Source organism: Nerophis lumbriciformis, linkage group LG10, assembly GCF_033978685.3.
Source record: "Nerophis lumbriciformis linkage group LG10, RoL_Nlum_v2.1, whole genome shotgun sequence".
Lineage (NCBI taxonomy): Eukaryota > Metazoa > Chordata > Actinopteri > Syngnathiformes > Syngnathidae > Nerophis > Nerophis lumbriciformis.
In genome coordinates, this window is record NC_084557.2 from 50,928,491 (window position 1) to 50,950,954 (window position 22,464).

At 40.6% G+C, this 22,464-nt stretch overlaps 1 protein-coding gene across 1 annotated transcript in view; it reads left to right on the forward strand.

The window, feature by feature from the left end:
* Positions 1-22,464, forward strand: part of stra6 (signaling receptor and transporter of retinol STRA6) — a 112,258-nt gene that overhangs the window by 66,295 nt on the left and 23,499 nt on the right. The window contains exons 9-15 of the mRNA XM_061969453.2: positions 2,613-2,692; positions 2,785-2,846; positions 2,921-3,083; positions 5,889-5,964; positions 6,213-6,346; positions 22,115-22,232; positions 22,355-22,456. Of these exons, the coding sequence (XP_061825437.2) occupies positions 2,613-2,692; positions 2,785-2,846; positions 2,921-3,083; positions 5,889-5,964; positions 6,213-6,346; positions 22,115-22,232; positions 22,355-22,456 (735 nt within the window). The remainder of the gene's footprint in view (positions 1-2,612; positions 2,693-2,784; positions 2,847-2,920; positions 3,084-5,888; positions 5,965-6,212; positions 6,347-22,114; positions 22,233-22,354; positions 22,457-22,464) is intronic.

Genomic DNA, 22,464 nt, shown 5'->3' on the forward strand with positions numbered 1-22,464 from the left:
CGGATGAAAGAACGGTACCGGTATTTTTCAAAGGTTGTATAGTACCGATTTCAATTAATTAGTATTGCATTACTTTATTAGTACTGGTATACTGCACAACCCTAATATATACAAAAGTATATACAAATATATATATATATATATACACACATACATATACACACACACACATATATATATACAACATAGTTAACGCAGGGGTATATCTTGCTTTGGTTGTTGCCTGAGATCAGGGATCTCGGGCTGGAAAAGGTTGGTGACCACCAGAGGTGGGTAGAGTAGCCAGAAATTGTACTCAAGTAAGAGTACTGTTACTTTAGAGATTTACTACTCAAGTAAAAGTAAGGAGTAGTCACCCAAATATTTACTTGAGTAAAAGTAAAAAGTATGTTGTGAAAAAACTACTCAAGTACTGAGTAACTGATGAGTAACCTGTTGGTTTAATGATGACGGCAACAAATAATGCACAAAAACATAAAAATAGCAATGAGCAAATTCAGAGCCAGGAATATCTCTTAAGCAACTAAAACAATAATATATATTAAATAATAATACATTAACATAAAAAAAATGAAGGCAAATTGAGCCACAATAACTTAACAGCACCATAGGCTCAGTAGGCAGAGATTACAAAGGAAAATAACAAGTTAGCCTTTACGCAAACCATAAACTGATAGGTGTGGGCTGCACCTGGGAACACACTGATTGGTGTTTCTATGCATGCGTGTGTGTAGGTGCGACTGTGTGTCTGTGTGTGTGTGTGTGTGTGTGTGTGTGTCTGTGAGGCTGCAGTGCGTTAATAAATGTTCCCACACAATGTACATTTGACAGTGATTCATAGCAGGGAAGCTAACATCAGCCTACGGTGACAGCCAAAATATCTACTAACGTTACGTACCGCCATGTGCTTCCTCAAATTTGATGTTGAGTTCATGTAAGCTTAAGCTTGTTAATCACGTGACCGCCTGGCTCTGTTTGATTGGTGAAATGGAGTCAAACGTCACCAGTGACTGCATTTGATTGGTGAAACGCAGACATGTGATAGATCCTACTTTGAAGGTCTGTCTGACAAACCAAAACAAAGAAAGCGTGCATTAACAGATGGATAAAAATCAGTAGCGAGTAGCGAGCTGAATGTAGATAAATGGAGCGGAGTAAAAGTAGCGTTTCTTCTCTATAAATATACTTAAGTAAAAGTATGTTGCATTAAAACTACTCTTAGAAGTACAATTTATCCCAAAAGTTACTCAAGTACAGGTAAAAGCCAGTAAATTAGAATATTTTGAAAAACTTGATTTATTTCAGTAATTGCATTCAAAAGGTGTAACTTGTACATTATATTTATTCATTGCACACAGACTGATGCATTCAAATGTTTATTTCATTTAATTTTGATGATTTGAAGTGGCAACAAATGAAAATCCAAAATTCCGTGTGTCACAAAATTAGAATATTACTTAAGGCTAATACAAAAAAGGGATTTTTAGAAATGTTGGCCAACTGAAAAGTATGAAAATGAAAAATATGAGCATGTACAATACTCAATACTTGGTTGGAGCTCCTTTTGCCTCAATTACTGCGTTAATGCGGCGTGGCATGGAGTCGATGAGTTTCTGGCACTGCTCAGGTGTTATGAGAGCCCAGGTTGCTCTGATAGTGGCCTTCAACTCTTCTGCGTTTTTGGGTCTGGCATTCTGCATCTTCCTTTTCACAATACCCCACAGATTTTCTATGGGGCTAAGGTCAGGGGAGTTGGCGGGCCAATTTAGAACAGAAATACCATGGTCCGTAAACCAGGCACGGGTAGATTTTGTGCTGTGTGCAGGCGCCAAGTCCTGTTGGAACTTGAAATCTCCATCTCCATAGAGCAGGTCAGCAGCAGGAAGCATGAAGTGCTCTAAAACTTGCTGGTAGACGGCTGCGTTGACCCTGGATCTCAGGAAACAGAGTGGACCGACACCAGCAGATGACATGGCACCCCAAACCATCACTGATGGTGGAAACTTTACACTAGACTTCAGGCAACGTGGATCCTGTGCCTCTCCTGTCTTCCTCCAGACTCTGGGACCTCGATTTCCAAAGGAAATGCAAAATTTGCATGGTTGGGTGATGGGTTGGGTGAGAGCAACCTGGGCTCTCATAACACCTGAGCAGTGCCAGAAACTCATCGACTCCATGCCACGCCGCATTAACGCAGTAATTGAGGCAAAAGGAGCTCCAACCAAGTATTGAGTATTGTACATGCTCATATTTTTCATTTTCATACTTTTCAGTTGGCCAACATTTCTAAAAATCCCTTTTTTGTATTAGCCTTAAGTAATATTCTAATTTTGTGACACACGGAATTTTGGATTTTCATTTGTTGCCACTTCAAATCATCAAAATTAAATGAAATAAACATTTGAATGCATCAGTCTGTGTGCAATGAATAAATATAATGTACAAGTTACACCTTTTGAATGCAATTACTGAAATAAATCAAGTTTTTCAAAATATTCTAATTTACTGGCTTTTACCTGTAGATGTAAATGTAGTGTGTTACTACCCACCTCTGGTGACCACTAATATCACATATCATTTTGTAATTTTTGTCGACTTTTCACCTCATTCAGTACATCAAGCACAGAGACCCCTAAGCTCCCTCAACGAATAATTGATGCTGTAAAGTCATACATTTATACACCAGAGGAAGGTAAAGCATCATTGTTGTTTTCATACAGTGTGTATTATTATTATTATTATTATAACCTGACAAAAAAGTTGACTGTTGCCTTTCCGGAACAGCTTTCCGATTCCCTCTAAAGTTGGCCATATCTGGAGTAGCGTCATTTATCACACTCTATCAGGTAATCTTTTACAGCTTATAAATGGGTTTGGTATATTTTTGATCATTCTCCTCTTCAACAAACTTATATTTTAGGTGGGCCTGCTGCTGATAATATCCGTAGTGCCTTCACTACAGACTGCCCGCATGGGAGTTGATGAAGACATCGCCAACGTCTTAGCCGGCTTCAAGATTGTGCTCTCTCCAGATAAACATGAAGTGGTTAGAATAGTGGTGTATTACATGTGGTGTGTGGAGGGTGAGTATATCTACAAATCATTTTTTCCAGTAGAAAATACTGGAAATAGAACTACAGTAATCTGTTCCAGGGTCAAACTGTCACCTTTATAAAACCTCTATTAGGTAACACGGTTTACTGTCATATAAGGGTTGAAATAGGTTCATTGCAGTTCAAATGAAAACCTTAACTTTGATGGCGTATCGCGGCACATAAAGTGGAAAAAGAAGTTATCCCCAAATAAGACATGTAAAATACTCTACTTCAACTTTGATAATAGTGAGGATGTATATGATGTGCTCGCTAGAGATAGATTCCTGTGTATAATCTTCTAATAACACCCTTTTTTAAGGCTATTCATTTTTTGTAGTAAGGAGTTCAAAAACGCTGTAAAAATCTTAAGGAAAAAGCAAAAAAACATACCCAGAGTTCATCTTTTGACGCTATCATATGTCAATTGAATTAATAAATATATTGATATTAATACAGTATGTAATACAGTATATTAATCAGCATTGTGTTAATTAATAGGAATGTTCCAATCAGGGTTTTATGCTTAAAATTCTAATACCGATCATTCATGAGTGAGATAGTAATACATATTACCGTATTTTTCGGACTATAAGTCGCAGTTTTTTTCATAGTTTGGCCGGGGTTGCGACTTATACTCAGGAGCGACTTATGTGTGAAATGATTAAGACATTAGCGTAAAATATCAAATAATATTATTGATATCATTCACGTAAGAGACTAGACGTATAAGATTTCATGGGATTGAGCGATTAGGAGTGACAGATTGTATAGCATGTTCTATATGTTATAGTTATTTGAATGACTCTTACCATAATATGTTACGTTAACATACCAGTTGGTTATTTATGCCTCATATAACGTACACTTATTCAGCCTGTTGTTCACTATTCTTCATTTATTTTAAATTGCCTTTCAAATGTCTATTCTTGCTGTCGGCTTTTATCAAATACATTTCCCCAAAAAATGCGACTTATACTCCAGTGCGACTTATATATGTTTTTTTCCTTCTTTATTATGCATTTTCGACCGGTGCGACTTATACTCCGAAAAATACGGTATATGTACTGTACATTTTTCAAAGTATTTACGGTGAGTGCTATTGAACGTTTAACAATATCAACACAATATTTAAACTAGTTCCTTCTTCTCTTTCATTAATACAATTGTTTGATATAAAAAAGTCAAACAAAAGCAAAAACTGTGTAGCGGTCAGCTTAGCTATTTAGTATTTCCCTGGCTTGCTCTCGCTGTGTAACATGTTTAGCCTCGTCCTTCAGTGATTATCATCACTTGATAATGATACTTTAGATCAGGGGTGCTCACACTTTTTCTGCAGGCGAGCTACTTTTCAATTGATCAAGTCGTGGGGATCTACCTCATTCATATATATCATTTATATTTACTTATTTATGAAATATATGTTTTTGTTAACAAGTTAAAGGTGTTTAATGATAATGCAAGCATGTTTAACACATATAGTTAATATTGTTAATACATTAAAGGTGTTTAATGATAATACAAGTATGTTTAATAAATATAGTTAATGTTGTTAACAAGTTAAAGGTGTTTAATGATAATACAAGCATGTTTAACACATAGTTAATATTGTTAAAAAATTAAAGGTGTTTAATGATAATACAAGAATGTTTGATACATATAGTTAATATTGTTAACAACTTAAAGGTGTTTAAAGATAATACAAGCATGTTTAACACTCATAGTTAATATTGTTAACAAGTTAAAGGTGTTTAAAGATAATACAAGCATGTTTAACACATATAGTTAATATTGTTAATAAGTTAAAGGTGTTTAAAGATAATACAAGCATGTTTAACACATATAGATTCCTTTCTTTCATGAAGACAAGAATATAAGTTGATGTATTACCTGATTGTGATGACTTGCATTGATTGGAATCAGACAGTGGTGCTGATAATGTCCGCATTTTCGAATGGAGGAGAAAAAAAGTCCTCCTTTCTGTCCAATACCACATGAAAGTGGTTGGTTTTTGGCATCTTATTTGTCCAGCTTCCGTACTCCTCTGTATACACTTTACAAGAAATACATTGTCGGCAAACTCCGTAGCTTGCTAGCTTGTGCACGCCAGCTTTCTGAGACTCTTATTTTGTTAGCACAACTGTGCAACTGTGCAGTCGGTCTTTGGAGTTTTGACGACAGGTACGGCGCCAGAGTCTGTTGAAATAAAGTGTTTCTCGCCTTCCAGTCGGTCATTTTAATGAGCTGGCAGCAGCCAGCGTCATCTCAGAAGACCCTCGGGTGCCGTGAATGTCAATCAAGTGACGAAAGTGACGTCATAGTGAAGATTTATGATCGCTCATTTTTAGGACTATTTTTTTAATGCCTGGCTGGTGATCGACTGACACACCCTCCGAGATCGACCGGTAGCTCGCGATCGACGTAATGAGCACCCCTGCTTTAGATACTAAGAAATTCAGTTTATTTGCTGCAATGAAGGAGATTATTAGGTGAAGGAAGAGACTCCACGCTGTGTATGGAGATACACAATTAGCTGCTAGCCGCTTTTCAGCCGGGGGACTACAAATACGTAGTGTTAGCCAGGGGGATTTGTGTATGTGATTTGCATTCATTGACAATGGCGATCACTTACTTTTTCTCCATATTTTCCGATACTGATTTGGTGGTTGATCGATCGCCTCATCCCTAATGTTCTATTATCTAAAATATTTTCTATGGCATTTTGTCTATGCAACAGCACATTGCAACAATGCAGAAAAAGACCACATTACTAATGTGTTGTTTGTCTTATGGCAGTGTGCTACATCTCAGCGATGACCCTGTCAAGCCTCGTCAACTTGGCAATGTTCATGAGGTCCATGGTTCTCCATCGGTAGGAACAGACAGTCTCAAATCCTTCTTTATTGTAATTCTTTCTGCAGAAGCTTCACATTGTGGTTCTCTCATTTTAATACAGTGGTACACTTGGGTGTTATTATAACACAATCGAGTAATAACTTACTAGAATGACTGGATTGAATTCGTTCTGCATTTGCAAGGAAACGACTATTAAGAGAGAAAATAAATGAAATGGCCTGCTATTAGAGTAAATTGCTGTTCCATTATGTCTTTATTTTGCAGGTCAAACCTGAAGGGGCTTTACAGGGGAGATATCTATAATGTTTATAATTGCCAGAGAAGTATTCGAGCTTCGCGGCCTGCCCTGGTCTGCTGGATGGGATACACCAGCTTCACGGCTGCTCACGTCTGCATCGGTACGTTTGAAACAGCCTCAATAAAAATGCACTGCAGACACAACAAATGCACAATCTAAAGAGGTCCACTATCAGAGAAGAGTCGAATGTATGATTGGACACTAATGTGTTTTGTGTAGAACTGCAATGCATCATGGAAAGTGATAGTCGTAAACTACAATAATAAACAATTGTTAATTGTTCCTGTAGTGGATCTTATTAGGTTGTGTAGATGCACACATTGGCCACTGAGTACCCTGCAAGTAATATAGATAGGATGTTGTATCCTGAAATTAACAGATGGTCAGTCTGAGAACTCTAAAATGCAGTGACGTGTGGTGAGGTTGATGGCTGGTGAGGCACTGACTTCATCACAGTCAGATTTACAAACATATGAACCCTAAAGAGTATCTTATTCACCATTTGATTGGCAGCAGTTAACGGGTTATGTTTAAAAGCTCATACCAGCATTCTTCCCTGCTTGGCACTCAGCATCAAGGCTTGGAATTGGGGGTTAAATCACCAAAAATTATTCCCGGGCGCGGCGCCGCTGCTGCCCACTGCTCCCCTCACCTCCCAGGGGGTGATCAAGGGGATGGGTCAAATGCAGAGGACAAATCTCACCACACCTAGTGTGTGTGTGTGACAATCATTGGTACTTTAACTTTACTTTAACTTTACACATACAAACTGTAGCACACAAAAAAGCACATTTAACTTTACTTATAAATGAAGTCCATGCGCCGCTCCTTCTAAACAAAAGCGTCGATAACTTGTTTATAGAAGTCTTCCTTATCTTTCTTCAGTTTTAAAAGTCTCTCTGTCTCGATGGAGATCTTCCTTTAATTATTACCTCCTGCTTCCATTGAAAGTCCAGTTTAGAAAAGTGTTCTGCCCTCACTATATGTGTTGAGGTTATACAGCTTGGCAGACAGCTAACAAATAATCCAGGACGTTCTAATAAAGTTCCAAAGCAGATGAATCCATTTAGGCTCTTTATTGTTGTTGATCTTGCTTTGTCTTGGCACTGGACTTTTTTTTTTTTTTTTTTTGTAAAACTGAAATCCACACAATGACAATGTATAAGCTATATGATTCAATCAACACACTGAAATGCAATACACAATATGTCAACATCAGCTCCACACAAATACACAGCACCACCATCAAGCAAACACTGCTGAGTGTTGAAACTACAGGTAAAAGCCAGTAAATTAGAATATTTTGAAAAACTTGATTTATTTCAGTAATTGCATTCAAAAGGTGTAACTTGTACATTATATTTATTCATTGCACACAGACTGATGCATTCAAATGTTTATTTCATTTAATTTTGATGATTTGAAGTGGCAACAAATGAAAATCCAAAATTCCGTGTGTCACAAAATTAGAATATTACTTAAGGCTAATACAAAAAAGGGATTTTTAGAAATGTTGGCCAACTGAAAAGAATGAAAATGAAAAATATGAGCATGTACAATACTCAATACTTGGTTGGAGCTCCTTTTGCCTCAATTACTGCGTTAATGCGGCGTGGCATGGAGTCGATGAGTTTCTGGCACTGCGCAGGTGTTATGAGAGCCCAGGTTGCTCTGATAGTGGCCTTCAACTCTTCTGCGTTTTTGGGTCTGGCATTCTGCATCTTCCTTTTCACAATACCCCACAGATTTTCTATGGGGCTAAGGTCAGGGGAGTTGGCGGGCCAATTTAGAACAGAAATACCATGGTCCGTAAACCAGGCACGGGTAGATTTTGCGCTGTGTGCAGGCGCCAAGTCCTGTTGGAACTTGAAATCTCCATCTCCATAGAGCAGGTCAGCAGCAGGAAGCATGAAGTGCTCTAAAACTTGCTGGTAGACGGCTGCGTTGACCCTGGATCTCAGGAAACAGAGTGGACTGACACCAGCAGATGACATGGCACCCCAAACCATCACCCAACCATGCAAATTTTGCATTTCCTTTGGAAATCGAGGTCCCAGAGTCTGGAGGAAGACAGGAGAGGCACAGGATCCACGTTGCCTGAAGTCTAGTGTAAAGTTTCCACCATCAGTGATGGTTTGGGGTGCCATGTCATCTGCTGGTGTCGGTCCACTCTGTTTCCTGAGATCCAGGGTCAACGCAGCCGTCTACCAGCAAGTTTTAGAGCACTTCATGCTTCCTGCTGCTGACCTGCTCTATGGAGATGGAGATTTCAAGTTCCAACAGGACTTGGCGCCTGCACACAGCGCAAAATCTACCCGTGCCTGGTTTACGGACCATGGTATTTCTGTTCTAAATTGGCCCGCCAACTCCCCTGACTTTAGCCCCATAGAAAATCTGTGGGGTATTGTGAAAAGGAAGATGCAGAATGCCAGACCCAAAAACGCAGAAGAGTTGAAGGCCACTATCAGAGCAACCTGGGCTCTCATAACACCTGAGCAGTGCCAGAAACTCATCGACTCCATGCCACGCCGCATTAACGCAGTAATTGAGGCAAAAGGAGCTCCAACCAAGTATTGAGTATTGTACATGCTCATATTTTTCATTTTCATACTTTTCAGTTGGCCAACATTTCTAAAAATCCCTTTTTTGTATTAGCCTTAAGTAATATTCTAATTTTGTGACACACGGAATTTTGGATTTTCATTTGTTGCCACTTCAAATCATCAAAATTAAATGAAATAAACATTTGAATGCATCAGTCTGTGTGCAATGAATAAATATAATGTACAAGTTACACCTTTTGAATGCAATTACTGAAATAAATCATGTTTTTCCAAAATATTCTAATTTACTGACTTTTACCTGTATTTCTATGACCGGCAGCCATTTTAAGTCCTCTAACATCCATTAAATTAGTGCACAAAAATCGTTTTTCAATACACATCGTACTATCAAATTTAGCCACTTTCCACCTTCATATTGAGCCACATAAACAAGTTAAACCGTTTACTTACACACTTATCTTTTCCAAGGCTTGTAAGAGGTAACACAACTTCTTATTGTCTCATGAACTGAACTAACATTGTAAACCGGAAGTGCCCAAACTGATGACGCGTAGCATTTTCCCATCACCACAAGGTGTCAGTAATAGTCCACAATCAAACGGGCATAACAAAAACTGTTTTATTTTAGATATGTAATCCTCCATGTTAAAAGTTCAGGCAAGAGGAAAAAATAAACGATCGCTGCTAACTGTTGCTGCTTGTTGTCACTTATTCTGCAGCCGAGTAGTCGCAAAAATGATCTCTGGGATCACTAGCGCCCTCTACCACCAGGAGGCGGGATTACTGCGAGCCTCACCCAGTGCGTCTTTTGCAGCCGTTTTATGATTGCTCAGCACAAGAAATACGTTACACACATACAGTTGTTGACAAAATACACTGTACATTATATACCTCAGCTAACTAAACTATGGAAATGTATAATATAATTCATATAGCAATACGGTCTCACTGCACAGCAGGCCAGCAGTTAGCCGAGTCATTGCGCAATCCATGGTGAGGCTCAACTGGCTGCTGACTCACCGCAAGTCTCTTCTCAGTATTTGAACGGCAAATGTGAAAATTCAGCGATTTTGAATAAAAATAATCTAAAACTGGTGAAGTTAAATGGAAAATAACTTTATAGTATAATCACTGGATACATATAACAATTTAATTATTATTATTTTTTTTTACATTTTTTTTCTTTCCATGATGGCACGTGAGGCCCCGCCTCACCTGCCTCTAGTGACTGCATGTCACTGCTAAAATGGGAGTAATAAGACTGAATTGATGGCATCTTGACAAGAGCCTTGTGGCAGCGTTCTGTACTGCTTGCAGGCGATCTGTAGACGTTTTGTTGAGACAAGTGAATTACAATAGTCAAGATGTGAGGACACAAGATCATTTCTAGTTCAGAATGAGATCCTACAGATCTGTTTTTGAAAATGTTTCTGTGGTGGAAAAAGCAGGAGCTGGTTGTACTTTAGATGTGCTCGAACAAAAAGTATGTGACCCCAAGATTCCTCAAAATGGGGCACACAATTTTACCAAGGTATTGTTGTCATACTTGCCAACCCTCCCGGATTTTCCGGGAGACTCCCGAAATTCAGCGCCTCTCCCGAAAACTTCCCGGGACAAATTTTCTCCCGAAATTCAGGCGGAGCTGGAAGCCACGCCCCCTCCAGCTCCATGCGGACCTGAGTGACGTCAGGTGCGCAACACCACGTAAATCGTTGGCCAACCAAAAAGTAACCCCAGTACGCTATAGCCAACATTCACCAGGAGATGGCAACAGACAAACATAGATCACTCTATTACATTATTTCCCTTTTAGAAATGTATAGAAGTTACTCAAAATAAATAAACAACCCAACCAAAAAATGCAGCAGCTCAATTAAAAAACTGTACTTAAGCCACATTCTTTTCTTTTTTTTAGTACTGAACTCTTAACCCTCATTTGTAAAAAAATAACATGCTTATTATACAAACAGTATTTGTACACCTTTAACACAGATCTTTATACTGTCTTCAGAGATTCCATTTTTTTGGTGGTACTCGAAACCTTTCTGGGTACCTGCAAAAGGGTGTTCAGCATGGTTAGAAAAATAGTGACAGAGAATAGAACAAGGATGGACAATTCAACCCTTAACTCAACAATGAGTAGATGAGTGTTATGTGTGTGTATATGTGTAAATAAATGAACACTGAAATTCAAGTATTTCTTTTTTATATATATATATATATATATATATATATATATTGTATATATATATATATCCATCCATCCATCCATTTTCTACCGCTTATTCCTTTGGGGTCGCGGGGAGCGCTGGAGCCTATCTCAGCTGCAATCGGGCGGAAGGCGGGGTACACCCTGGACAAGTCGCCACCTCATCGCAGGGCCAACACAGATAGACAGACAACATTCACACTCACATTCACACACTATAGCCAATTTAGTGTTGCCAATCAACCTATCCCCAGGTGCATGTCTTTGGAGGTGGGAGGAAGCCGGAGTACCCGGAGGGAACCCACGCAGTCACGGGGAGAACATGCAAATATATATATATATATATATATATATATATATATATATATATATATATATATATAATAAAATAAATATATATACAGCTAGAATTCACTGAAAGTCAAGTATTTCTTATATATATATATGAAATACTTGACTTGGTGAATTCTAGCTGTAAATATACTCCTCCCCTCTTAGCCTTGCCCCCAACCACGCCCCCGCCCCACCCCGACCACGCCCCCCACCTCCCGAAATCGGAGGTCTCAAGGTTGGCAAGTATGATTGTTGTGGCTTGCGCAGCACTTTGAGACATTTGTGATTAAGGGATATATAAGTCAACTTTGATTGATGATTGATTGACCCTCGACAGCTGGCTAGTTTTGAAGATGCAGTGTTGGGGGCAATAATTAACACTTCTGTTGATCATTAGTCTTAAACTTCAGTCAGACAACCATTTAGTGTATTCATTTCCTGTGTCCTATCTGGGTAATATAACTGAAGGTCACCCACGTACATGTGGTATGAGGTATCTTCAAAATGACTAATGGCATCCCTGAGTGGAAGCATGTAGAGGGTAAAAATGATGGGCCCCAAAACTGAACCCTTGGGCACTCCGCACGAGAAGTGAAGTCAAATAAATTATATTTATATAGAACATTTTTCTCTAGAGACTCAAAGCGTTTTACAAAGTGAAACCCATTATCTACATCTTGAAGCTACATTTAAAGCTGTGTGGGTGGCAGTGGGAGCAAGTGGGCAAAGTGTCTTGCTCAAAGACACTTTGGCAGGAAGCGGGGATCGGACCTGGAACCCTCAAGTTGCTGGCACAGCCGCTCTACCAACCAAGCCACAACAATTTTTCTAAAATTTTGGACAGAAAGTCAGCTTGGAGATGGGCCGATAGTTGCTAAGAATGAAGAGGTCAAGGTCTGGTTTTTTAAGAAGAGGCTGCCTAAAGTGGGACGGAGCGCTTTTGGAAACCAGTGAGCAATTAACTAAGTATAGCAGAGATGGACCAATAGTTCTAAACACCTTTTTTTAACAAAGTTGTGGACAGGATGTCTAATGGACTAGAATTTATATTAATTTTAGTCACAAGATATCAGAGGTGGGACCAAGTCATTGTTTTGCAAGTCACAAGTAAGTCTCAAGTCTTTGCCCTCAAGTCCGAGTCAAGTCCCGAGTCAAGACAGGCAAGCCCCGAGTCAAGTCCAAAGTCAAGACTGGAAAGTCTCAAGTCAAGTCCTAAGTCCTGCATTTTGAGCTTCGAGTCCTTTCAAGTCCTTTTAACCACAGACTAATATATTAACACAGATTTTGTATGCTTTTCAAACGCTGTATTTATTTATTAAAACAAGTGCATTTTAAATTGCAGGAAAGAAAATTGTGCTGACATTGCACTTTATAATAGCACTATTAACCAGTCATTTTAAACATTAACTCATTCCTTTACAGAACAAACACATTGAAAAATAAAGTGCAAATGTACTTATTTGTACAAAAGTGTTAACATTGAAAAAACATGACATATACGTGAACATAACAAAAAAGTTGTACTTTTTATATGTCAGGGCCCTATGCTGCATTGCATTTGCAAAAGACCAAATTAGCCAAGAGTCTGTCAGTCATTTGTGCACGATAGGGGCGTAGTATGATGCCACCATGGCTGAAAACTCGCTCCACTGGAGCACTGGAGGCAGGCACTGCCAAGACTCTCATGGCCACTCGGAACAGTGAAGGAAGAGTCTTCATGTTCAATGCCCAGAACAAAAGGGGGGAGAGAGTTATTTTGGGTTGGTGCACTACTTGTAAGTGTATCTTGTGTTTTTTATGTTGATTTAATTAAAAAAAGAAAAGAAAAAAAAAATATTTCTTGTGCGGCCCGATACCAATCGATCCATGGACCAGTACCGGGCCGCGGCCCGGTGGTTGGGGACCACTGAGGTAAACAACCAACAGTATGTCAGAAAGGTAGCTAAAACGGTACACATATTCATAATATAGTATACATTTTAACTGACCTTTATTTTACTATTTTTGTCTTTTTTTAGGTGGCTAAAATACGCGGTGCTGCTGACCGCCGTCTAACGTTACGTGTGATATATTGACTAACGTAACCCTGCTTAAAAGAAATCACTGAACAAAAAGTATGAATAAGGTAGTGAACTGCAACAGATTCCCGTGTTTGCAATAACGTTATAACGTTAGCAGTGAGTTTACAGCCTCACTGATTTAACTACACAGCAAATAAAAGTCACGTTAAATTAGCCAATAAACGTTATCTTACATTCAAAACTTACCGTTCTTTGTGCAACTTCAAATGCCGGACGAAGTTGGAAGTTGTTGCCTCTCCATCAGTAATTTTCGAACCGCATGTGTTGCATACTGCAAACCGTTTTGTGTTGACCACCTCGTAATTTTTATACCCAAACAAAATTATTTTAGGTATCATTTTTTGTTCACTGGCGTGTGGTTTGGACATGTCTTCTTCGTTGGTTGTCCTGCAATTTGATTGGATGAATGCTGTGTGATGAAAACAAAGTAGATCTAATTTGATTGGCTGTTGTACTGAGACCACACCAGCTGACACACGCAACGCTGATAGACAAGTACACAATGAAAAATACGGAGCGCTCCCGAATAACTTTTTCATCTTTGGGTTTTGGGGAAAGTAGCAAGTCATGTCAAGTCATGTCAATTCAAAAGGCTCAAGTCCAAGTGAAGTCACAAGTCATTGATGTTAAAGTCTAAGTCGAGTTGCAAGTCTTTTTACATTTTGTCAAGTCGAGTCTAAAGTCATCAAATTCATGACTCGAGTCTGACTCGAGTCCAAGTCATGTGACTCGAGTCCACACCTCTGCAAGATATGTTGTAAAGGAGTACGAAGGAAAAGATGGTTTATTATTGACATTGACGCTGGCAACTTTGTTTACAAAAATAATTAAATACCGCAGTCCTTTTTAAAAGACGAGAGTGGAACTGATGGTTGTGCACCAGTAATGGAGTTTATGGTGTAGAAAATGACACTTGGTTTTATTTTATTGGAGGTAATAAGATTTGTAAAATAACAGCCTTTGGCCATCTTGACCATACAATTGAATTCAACTAACAGTTCCTTTAGATTGAGACGATGGACAAGAAGTTTTGTTGACTTCCATGAGCACTCAGCTCCCCGACACAGACAACAAATATCGTCGTTTAACCAGCGAGTTGTATTGGCTGCTGGAATTTTACGAGGCTTTAAAAGAGCAACCTCATCAAGAATGGCAGAGTAGTGGTAATTGAAAGCTCAAACTTGAGTATCAACATCAACATCAATGTTGTAAGGCTGTGCAACACTGTCTAAATGCAGTAGAGTAGTTCTCTGCAGAGAGGTAAGGTTGTATTTTTGCCTCACTCCTGTGAGAATCCTGCATGTGAGCATAAAGGAGTGGGCCTGTCCAGGACTAACTGCAGTGGTCTCAAACAACCACCAGGTAGCATCTGTCAGCAGATATCATGGTATCATATCGTTCTCTTTTGGACTTATTCAAAATTCAAGATTCAAGATTCAAGATGCTTTATTATTGTCCATTCTTTAACATGTACAAGACACATAAGAACTGAAATTTCATTTTGGGCACAGTCCCACTAAGAGCAGACATACGTTTACAGGGAGACAAGACGGGACCGCCAACGGATCAGCCACTTGCGGCGCTCCTTAAAAAAGGTGGGAAAAAGGTGATATTGGAAAGGGGGGAAGAGTAAAAAAAATATCAGTCTAAGGCTGGACCCTCGGGAGGGGGTCCAGACTAAAGTTAAAGTAGCAATGATTGTCACACACACACAAGGTGTGGCGAAATTATTCTCTGCATTTGTCCCATCACCCTTGATCACCCCCTGGGAGGTGAGGGGAGCAGTGAGCAGCAGCGGTGGCCGTATACGCGCACTAACTGACTGAAAGAGCACGCACTTGGCATGATGATGTCATGTTATCCATGGAAAAATGCATTTTTAGACAATATGATTTGCCTGAGCGGCTAGGAGACCCCGAGAGTAACAAGCGCTTGCCTTGTTGCCTTTCCATTAAGAACAATAATTTAGTTTTTAGTATAAGTTTGCTGCTTTCAAGAAATGTAATGCCGAGCGCATATCATTATGTCAAGATAATGGCACTAGCATTTACTTCATTTAAGAAAATGTTTCAACATATTGACCAAAAAGGTCTTTTTTTTTTTCTACCAAGAAAAGTGCACTTGTTATTAGTGAGAATATACTTATTTTAAGCTATTTTTGGGTTCATTGAGGTTAGCTAATTTTACTTGTTTTTGAAAGTTTTGACAAGCCAAATTTTCTTGTTCTATTGGCAGATAATTTTGCTTATCCATCCATCCATCCATCTTCTTCCGCTTATCCGAGGTCGGGTCGCGGGGGCAGCAGCCTAAGCAGGGAAGCCCAGACTTCCCTCTCCCCAGCCACTTCGTCCAGCTCCTCCCGGGGGATCCCGAGGCGTTCCCAGGCCAGCCGGGAGACATAGTCTTCCCAACGTGTCCTGGGTCTTCCTCGTGGCCTCCTACCGGTCGGACGTGCCCTAAACAACTCCCTAGGGAGGCATCCTGACTAGATGCCCGAACCACCTCATCTGGCTCCTCTCGATGTGGAGGAGCAGCGGCTTTACTTTGAGCTCCCCCCGGATGACAGAGCTTCTCACCCTATCTCTAAGGGAGAGCCCCGCCACCCGGCGGAGGAAACTCATTTGGGCCGCTTGTACCCGTGATCTTGTCCTTTCGGTCATAACCCAAAGCTCATGACCATAGGTGAGGATGGGAACGTAGATCGACCGGTAAATTGAGAGCTTTGCCTTCCGGCTCAGCTCCTTCTTCACCACAACGGATCGATACAGCGTCCGCATTACTGAAGACGCCGCACCGATCCGCCTGTCGATCTCACGATCCACTCTTCCCTCACTCGTGAACAAGACTCCGAGGTACTTGAACTCCTCCACTTGGGGCAAGATCTCCTCCCCAACCCGGAGATGGCACTCCACCCTTTTCCGGGCGAGAACCATGGACTCGGACTTGGAGGTGCTGATTCTCATCCCAGTCGCTTCACACTCAGCTGCGAACCGATCCAGTGAGAGCTGAAGATCCTGGCTAGATGAAGCCATCAGGACCACATCATCTGCAAAAAGCAGAGACCTAATCCTGCAGCCACCAAACCGAATCCCCTCAACGCCTTGACTGCGCCTAGAAATTCTGTCCATAAAAGTTATGAACACAATCGGTGACAAAGGGCAGCCTCGGCGGAGTCCAACCCTCACCGGAAACGTGTCCGACTTACTGCCGGCAATGCGAACCAAGCTCTGACACTGATCATACAGGGAGCGGACCGCCACAATCAGACAGTCCGAAACCCCATATTCTCTGAGCACTCCCCACAGGACTTCCCGAGGGACACGGTCGAATGCCTTCTCCAAGTCCACAAAGCACATGTAGACTGGTTGGGCAAACTCCCATGCACCCTCAAGGACCCTGCCGAGAGTATAGAGCTGGTCCACAGTTCCACGACCAGGACGAAAACCACACTGTTCCTCTTGAATCCGAGGTTCGACTATCTGGCGTAGCCTCCTCTCCAGTACACCTGAATAGACCTTACCGGGAAGGCTGAGGAGTGTGATCCCACGATAGTTAGAACACACCCTCCGGTTCCCCTTTTTAAAGAGAGGAACCACCACCCCGGTCTGCCAATCCAAAGGTACAGCCCCCGATGTCCACGCGATGCTGCAGAGTCTTGTCAACCAAGACAGCCCCACAGCATCCAGAGCCTTAAGGAACTCCGGGTGGATCTCATCCACCCCCGGGGCCTTGCCACCGAGGAGCTTTTTAACTACCTCAGCAACCTCAGCCCCAGAAATAGGAGAGCCCACCACAGATTCCCCAGGCACTGCTTCCTCATAGGAAGACGTGTTGGTGGGATTGAGGAGGTCTTCGAAGTATTCCCTCCACCGATCCACAACTTCCGCAGTCGAGGTCAGCAGAACACCATCCGCACCATACACGGTGTTGGTAGTGCACTGCTTCCCCTTCCTGAGGCGGCGGATGGTGGTCCAGAATCGCTTCGAAGCCGTCCGGAAGTCGTTTTCCATGGCTTCCCCGAACTCCTCCCATGTCCGAGTTTTTGCCTCCGCGACCGCTGAAGCCGCACACCGCTTGGCCTGTCGTAATTTTGCTTAGTTCAAATAAAATACCCCTCATTTTTGCATTATTTGTTCTTGTTTTTGAACACTGACTTTTTGCAGTGTTATGACCTTTCTCCACCACCGTAGATCTCCGCCACTTTTGTTTTGATGATGCCACAGACATAAAAATAGAGTTGACGTTTAACATCTTTATTAAAAGTTCTAAACTTCATAAAAGGTCTACCGTTCTTAAAGCCAATGTTTTCCTTTTTCCAGTATTGATACAATCGATCGATTAACTTTTAAAACAATATTGGATGGAAATTGGAAGGCAAACTTGCCGAGCACATATCGATATAATTGAAATTTGGGAATATAAATGAATATATCGATGTGTTGATCAATCGTTGCACCCCTAGTGGATAGTATTATTATGGTGTTTGTAATTCCTATTTGTCATTACTACAGGTATGGTAGCAGGCTCTGAGTGGTTTGTGCATACTGCAGGACAAAAAATTATACTCAAATTAACGCCTCTATTCTTTTTAATCTAGTCACCTGTGGTCGTTGGTGGGTACACATACTTGCCAACCTTGAGACCTCTGAATTCAGGAGTGTGTGTGTGTGTGTGTGTGGTTAGGGAGGGCTTGGTTTGGTGGTAGCGGGGGGTGTATATTACAGCGTCCCGGAAGAATTAGTGCTGCAAGGGATTCTGGGTATTTGTTCTGTTGTGTTAATGTTGTGTTACGGTGCGGATGTTCTCCCGAAATGTGTTTGTCATTCTTGTTTGGTGTGGGTTCACAGTGTGGCGCATATTTGTAACAGTGTTAAAGTTGTTTATACGGCCACCCTCAGTGTGACCTGTAAGGCTGTTGACCAAGTATGCAGGGATTCACTTATGTGTGTGTAAAAGCCGCATATATTACGTGGCTGGGTGGGCACGCTGTTTGTATAGAGGAAAAGTGAACGTGACGACAGGTTGTAGAGGACGCTAAAGGCAGTGTTTTTAAGGCACGCCCCTAATATTGTTGTCCGAGTGGGAATCGGGAGAAATTCGGGAGAATGGTTGCCCCGGGAGATTTTCGGGAGGGGCACTGAAATTCGGGAGTCTCCCGGGAAAATCGGGAGGGTTGGCAAGTATGTGGGTACGTGGTCTAAAAAAGTAAATAACACAGGGGTCTCGACGTAGCACTGGGTCCAAATACACTTGCTTTAATAGCTGTGGTTGTAGGCACCCTCCTGTAGTTTTATTTTTTCAAATATATTTATATACATTTTTCAGACAATCAAGTACATGTAAAGGTAGGAAATGTTTGCAGGAAGTTTGAAAAAAAAACAAAACACAATGACAGTTTATTCAACCCTCCCATACTTTCTAATCCAGCCAAAGACAACCGAGATCAATGGTAGCCAGAGATCAGGGTTTTGTTCCTGGATTAAAACAAGTAGCTGTTGGAGTTAAGATGTGGCATAAAGACATACTTGCCAACCTTGAGACCTCCGATTTCGGGAGGTGGGAGGAGTGGGGTGGGGGTGGGACGGGGGCGTGGCTAAAAGGGGAGGAGTATATTTACAGCTAGAATTCACCAAGTCAAGTATATCATATATATATATATATATATATAAAAGAAATACTTGACGTTCAGTGAATTCTAGCTATGTATATGTATATATATATATATATATATATATATATATATTCATTTATTTACACATATACACACACATAACACTCATCTACTCATTGTTGAGTTAAGGGTTGAATTGTCCATCCTTGTTCTATTCTCTGTCACTATTTTTCGAACCATGCTGAACACCCTCTCTGATGATGCATTGCTGTGTGGCACGCACAAAAGTGCTTTCATCAAATGCACTAGATGGCAGTATTGTCCTGTTTAAGAGTGTCACAACATTGCTGTTTACGGCAGACGAACTGCTTTACTGTATACAAAAAAGTGACTGCTGTTGTTGTGTGTTGTTACCGCGCTGGGAGGACGTTAATGAAACTGCCTAACAATAAACCCACATAAGAAACCAAGAACTCGCCCTCCATCATTCTATAGTTATAACGTGATTGGGCAGGTACGCTTTTTTTATATTGTGGCGGACCTGAGTCCGCCTGAATTTCGGGAGATTTTCGGGAGAAAATGTGTCCCGGGAGGTTTTCGGGAGAGGCGCTGAATTTCGGGAGTCTCCCGGAAAATCCGGGAGGGTTGGCAAGTATGCATTAAGAGGTAGTACAGTTAAGTAAAATACGACAAATGACTTAGGTGAGGCAAAATAAAATAGTGCTAACTATTTAAGTGCATATTATTTAAAATATTAAAATTATGAAAATATACCAAGAAATTTCCAAATACTTTTCTATTTTTTATTTATTTATTTTTTATTTTTTTGGAATTGCCCATTGAATAGTGTATTTAGTAGTTTTTTATTAACTCAAATGACAATAACTGCATTTAATTGTATTAGTGATCAGCCTCCAGCAGCTTTATGTCACTCTGCATGCACTTTAAAATGTTGGTTGTGCTATTTAGCTGCTGTTTTATGAGTTAAACTTGCTGTCCTGTTGTTTACAAGCAGTCCATCATTGGTTGTACTGCTAGCCCAGTTCCATACTCCAGAGGTGGGACCAAGTCATTGTTTTGCAAGTCACAAGTAAGTCTCAAGTCTTTGCCCTCAAGTCCGAGTCAAGTCCCGAGTCAAGACAGGCAAGCCCCGAGTCAAGTCCAAAGTCAAGACTGGAAAGTCTCAAGTCAAGTCCTAAGTCCTGCATTTTGAGTTTCGAGTCCTTTCAAGTCCTTTTAACCACAGACTAATATATTAACACAGATTGTGTATGCTTTTCAAACGCTGTATTTATTTATTAAAACAAGTGCATTTTAAATTGCAGGAAAGAAAATTGTGCTGACATTGCACTTTATAATAGCACTATTAACCAGTCATTTTAAACATTAACTCATTCCTTTACAGAACAAACACATTAAAAAATAAAGTGCAAATGTACTTATTTGTACAAAAGTGTTAACATTGAAAAAACATGACATATACGTGAACATAACAAAAAAGTTGTACTTTTTATATGTCAGGGCCCTATGCTGCATTGCATTTGCAAAAGACCAAATTAGCCAAGAGTCTGTCAGTCATTTGTGCACGATGGGGGCGTAGTATGATGCCACCATGGCTGAAAACTCGCTCCACTGGAGCACTGGAGGCAGGCACTGCCAAGACTCTCATGGCCACTCGGAACAGTGAAGGAAGAGTCTTCATGTTCAATGCCCAGAACAAAAGGGGGGAGAGAGTTGTTTTGGGTTGGTGCACTACTTGTAATTGTATCTTGTGTTTTTTATGTTGATTTAATTAAAAAAAGAAAAGAAAAAAAAAATATTTCTTGTGCGGCCCGATACCAATCGATCCACGGACCAGTACCGGGCCGCGGCCCGGTGGTTGGGGACCACTGAGGTAAACAACCAACAGTATGTCAGAAAGCTAGCTAAAACGGTACACATATTCATAATATAGTATACATTTTAACTGACCTTTATTTGACTATTTTTGTCTTTTTTTAGGTGGCTAAAATACGCGGTGCTGCTGACCGCCGTCTAACGTTACGTGTGATATATTGACTAACGTAACCCTGCTTGAAAAAAATCACTGAACAAAAAGTATGAATAAGGTAGTGAACTGCAACAGATTCCCGTGTTTGCAATAACGTTATAACGTTAGCAGTGAGTTTACAGCCTCACTGATTTAACTACACAGCAAATAAAAGTCACGTTACTTAGCCAATAAACGTTATCTCACATTCAAAACTTACCGTTCTTTGTGCAACTTCAAATGCCGGACGAAGTTGGAAGTTGTTGCCTCTCCATCAGTAATTTTCGAACCGCATGTGTTGCATACTGCAAACCGTTTTGTGTTGACCACCTCGTAATTTTTATACCCAAACAAAATTATTTTAGGTATCATTTTTTGTTCACTGGCGTGTGGTTTGGACATGTCTTCTTCGTTGGTTGTTCTGCAATTTGATTGGATGAATGCTGTGTGATGAAAACAAAGTAGATCTAATTTGATTGGCTGTTGTACTGAGAGCACACCAGCTGACACACGCAACGCTGATAGACAAGTACACAATGAAAAATACGGAGCGCTCCCGAATAACTTTTTCATCTTTGGGTTTTGGGGAAAGTAGCAAGTCATGTCAAGTCATGTCAATTCAAAAGGCTCAAGTCCAAGTGAAGTCACAAGTCATTGATGTTAAAGTCTAAGTCGAGTTGCAAGTCTTTTTACATTTTGTCAAGTCGAGTCTAAAGTCATCAAATTCATGACTCGAGTCTGACTCGAGTCCAAGTCATGTGACTCGAGTCCACACCTCTGCCATACTCCCTACTGGTACTACAACGCTGGTTCTCTTATGCTGCGTTGTGCAATACACTTGTTCATAAATCACCATGTGGTCAGAGAGTTTTCTGCTCCACTTTCTCATGCACTCCAGAGCATTGCTACATTTTGAAATTTAAGTTGGAGAATTTAGTTTTTAAATAACTACCTTTCTTCCAAATAAGCTTAGCCTATAATAGCATTTAGTATGTGTGTGCTGTTGGATGCACTAATGACGCCTTGTCTCACCCCGTGCAGCCATGCTGATCCAGACCATGGTGTTCTTCCTCTGTCTTCTCATTGCTGTCTTCCTCATTATCATGCCCATTCTGCACCAGCACAACCTGATTCTCTTCCAGATCATGTGGAGCATGTGGTGAGTCCCTACATTGTAACTCAAAGGATGCTACAAGAGTCGTGTTTGTCGTCTCTAGTGTTGTACATCGTGATTCTTTGAGCATTATAGGTGCTGTTTGATTGTTTATGTTGTCCTTCTAGGCCTTTCTGGCTGATGATCCTCCTGTCTGTGCTGATTCAGCATTTAACTGCCAGGTTTTGTTTTATCAAAAAGACGGCGGGCACACGAGACCTTGACAACAGGTAAATTT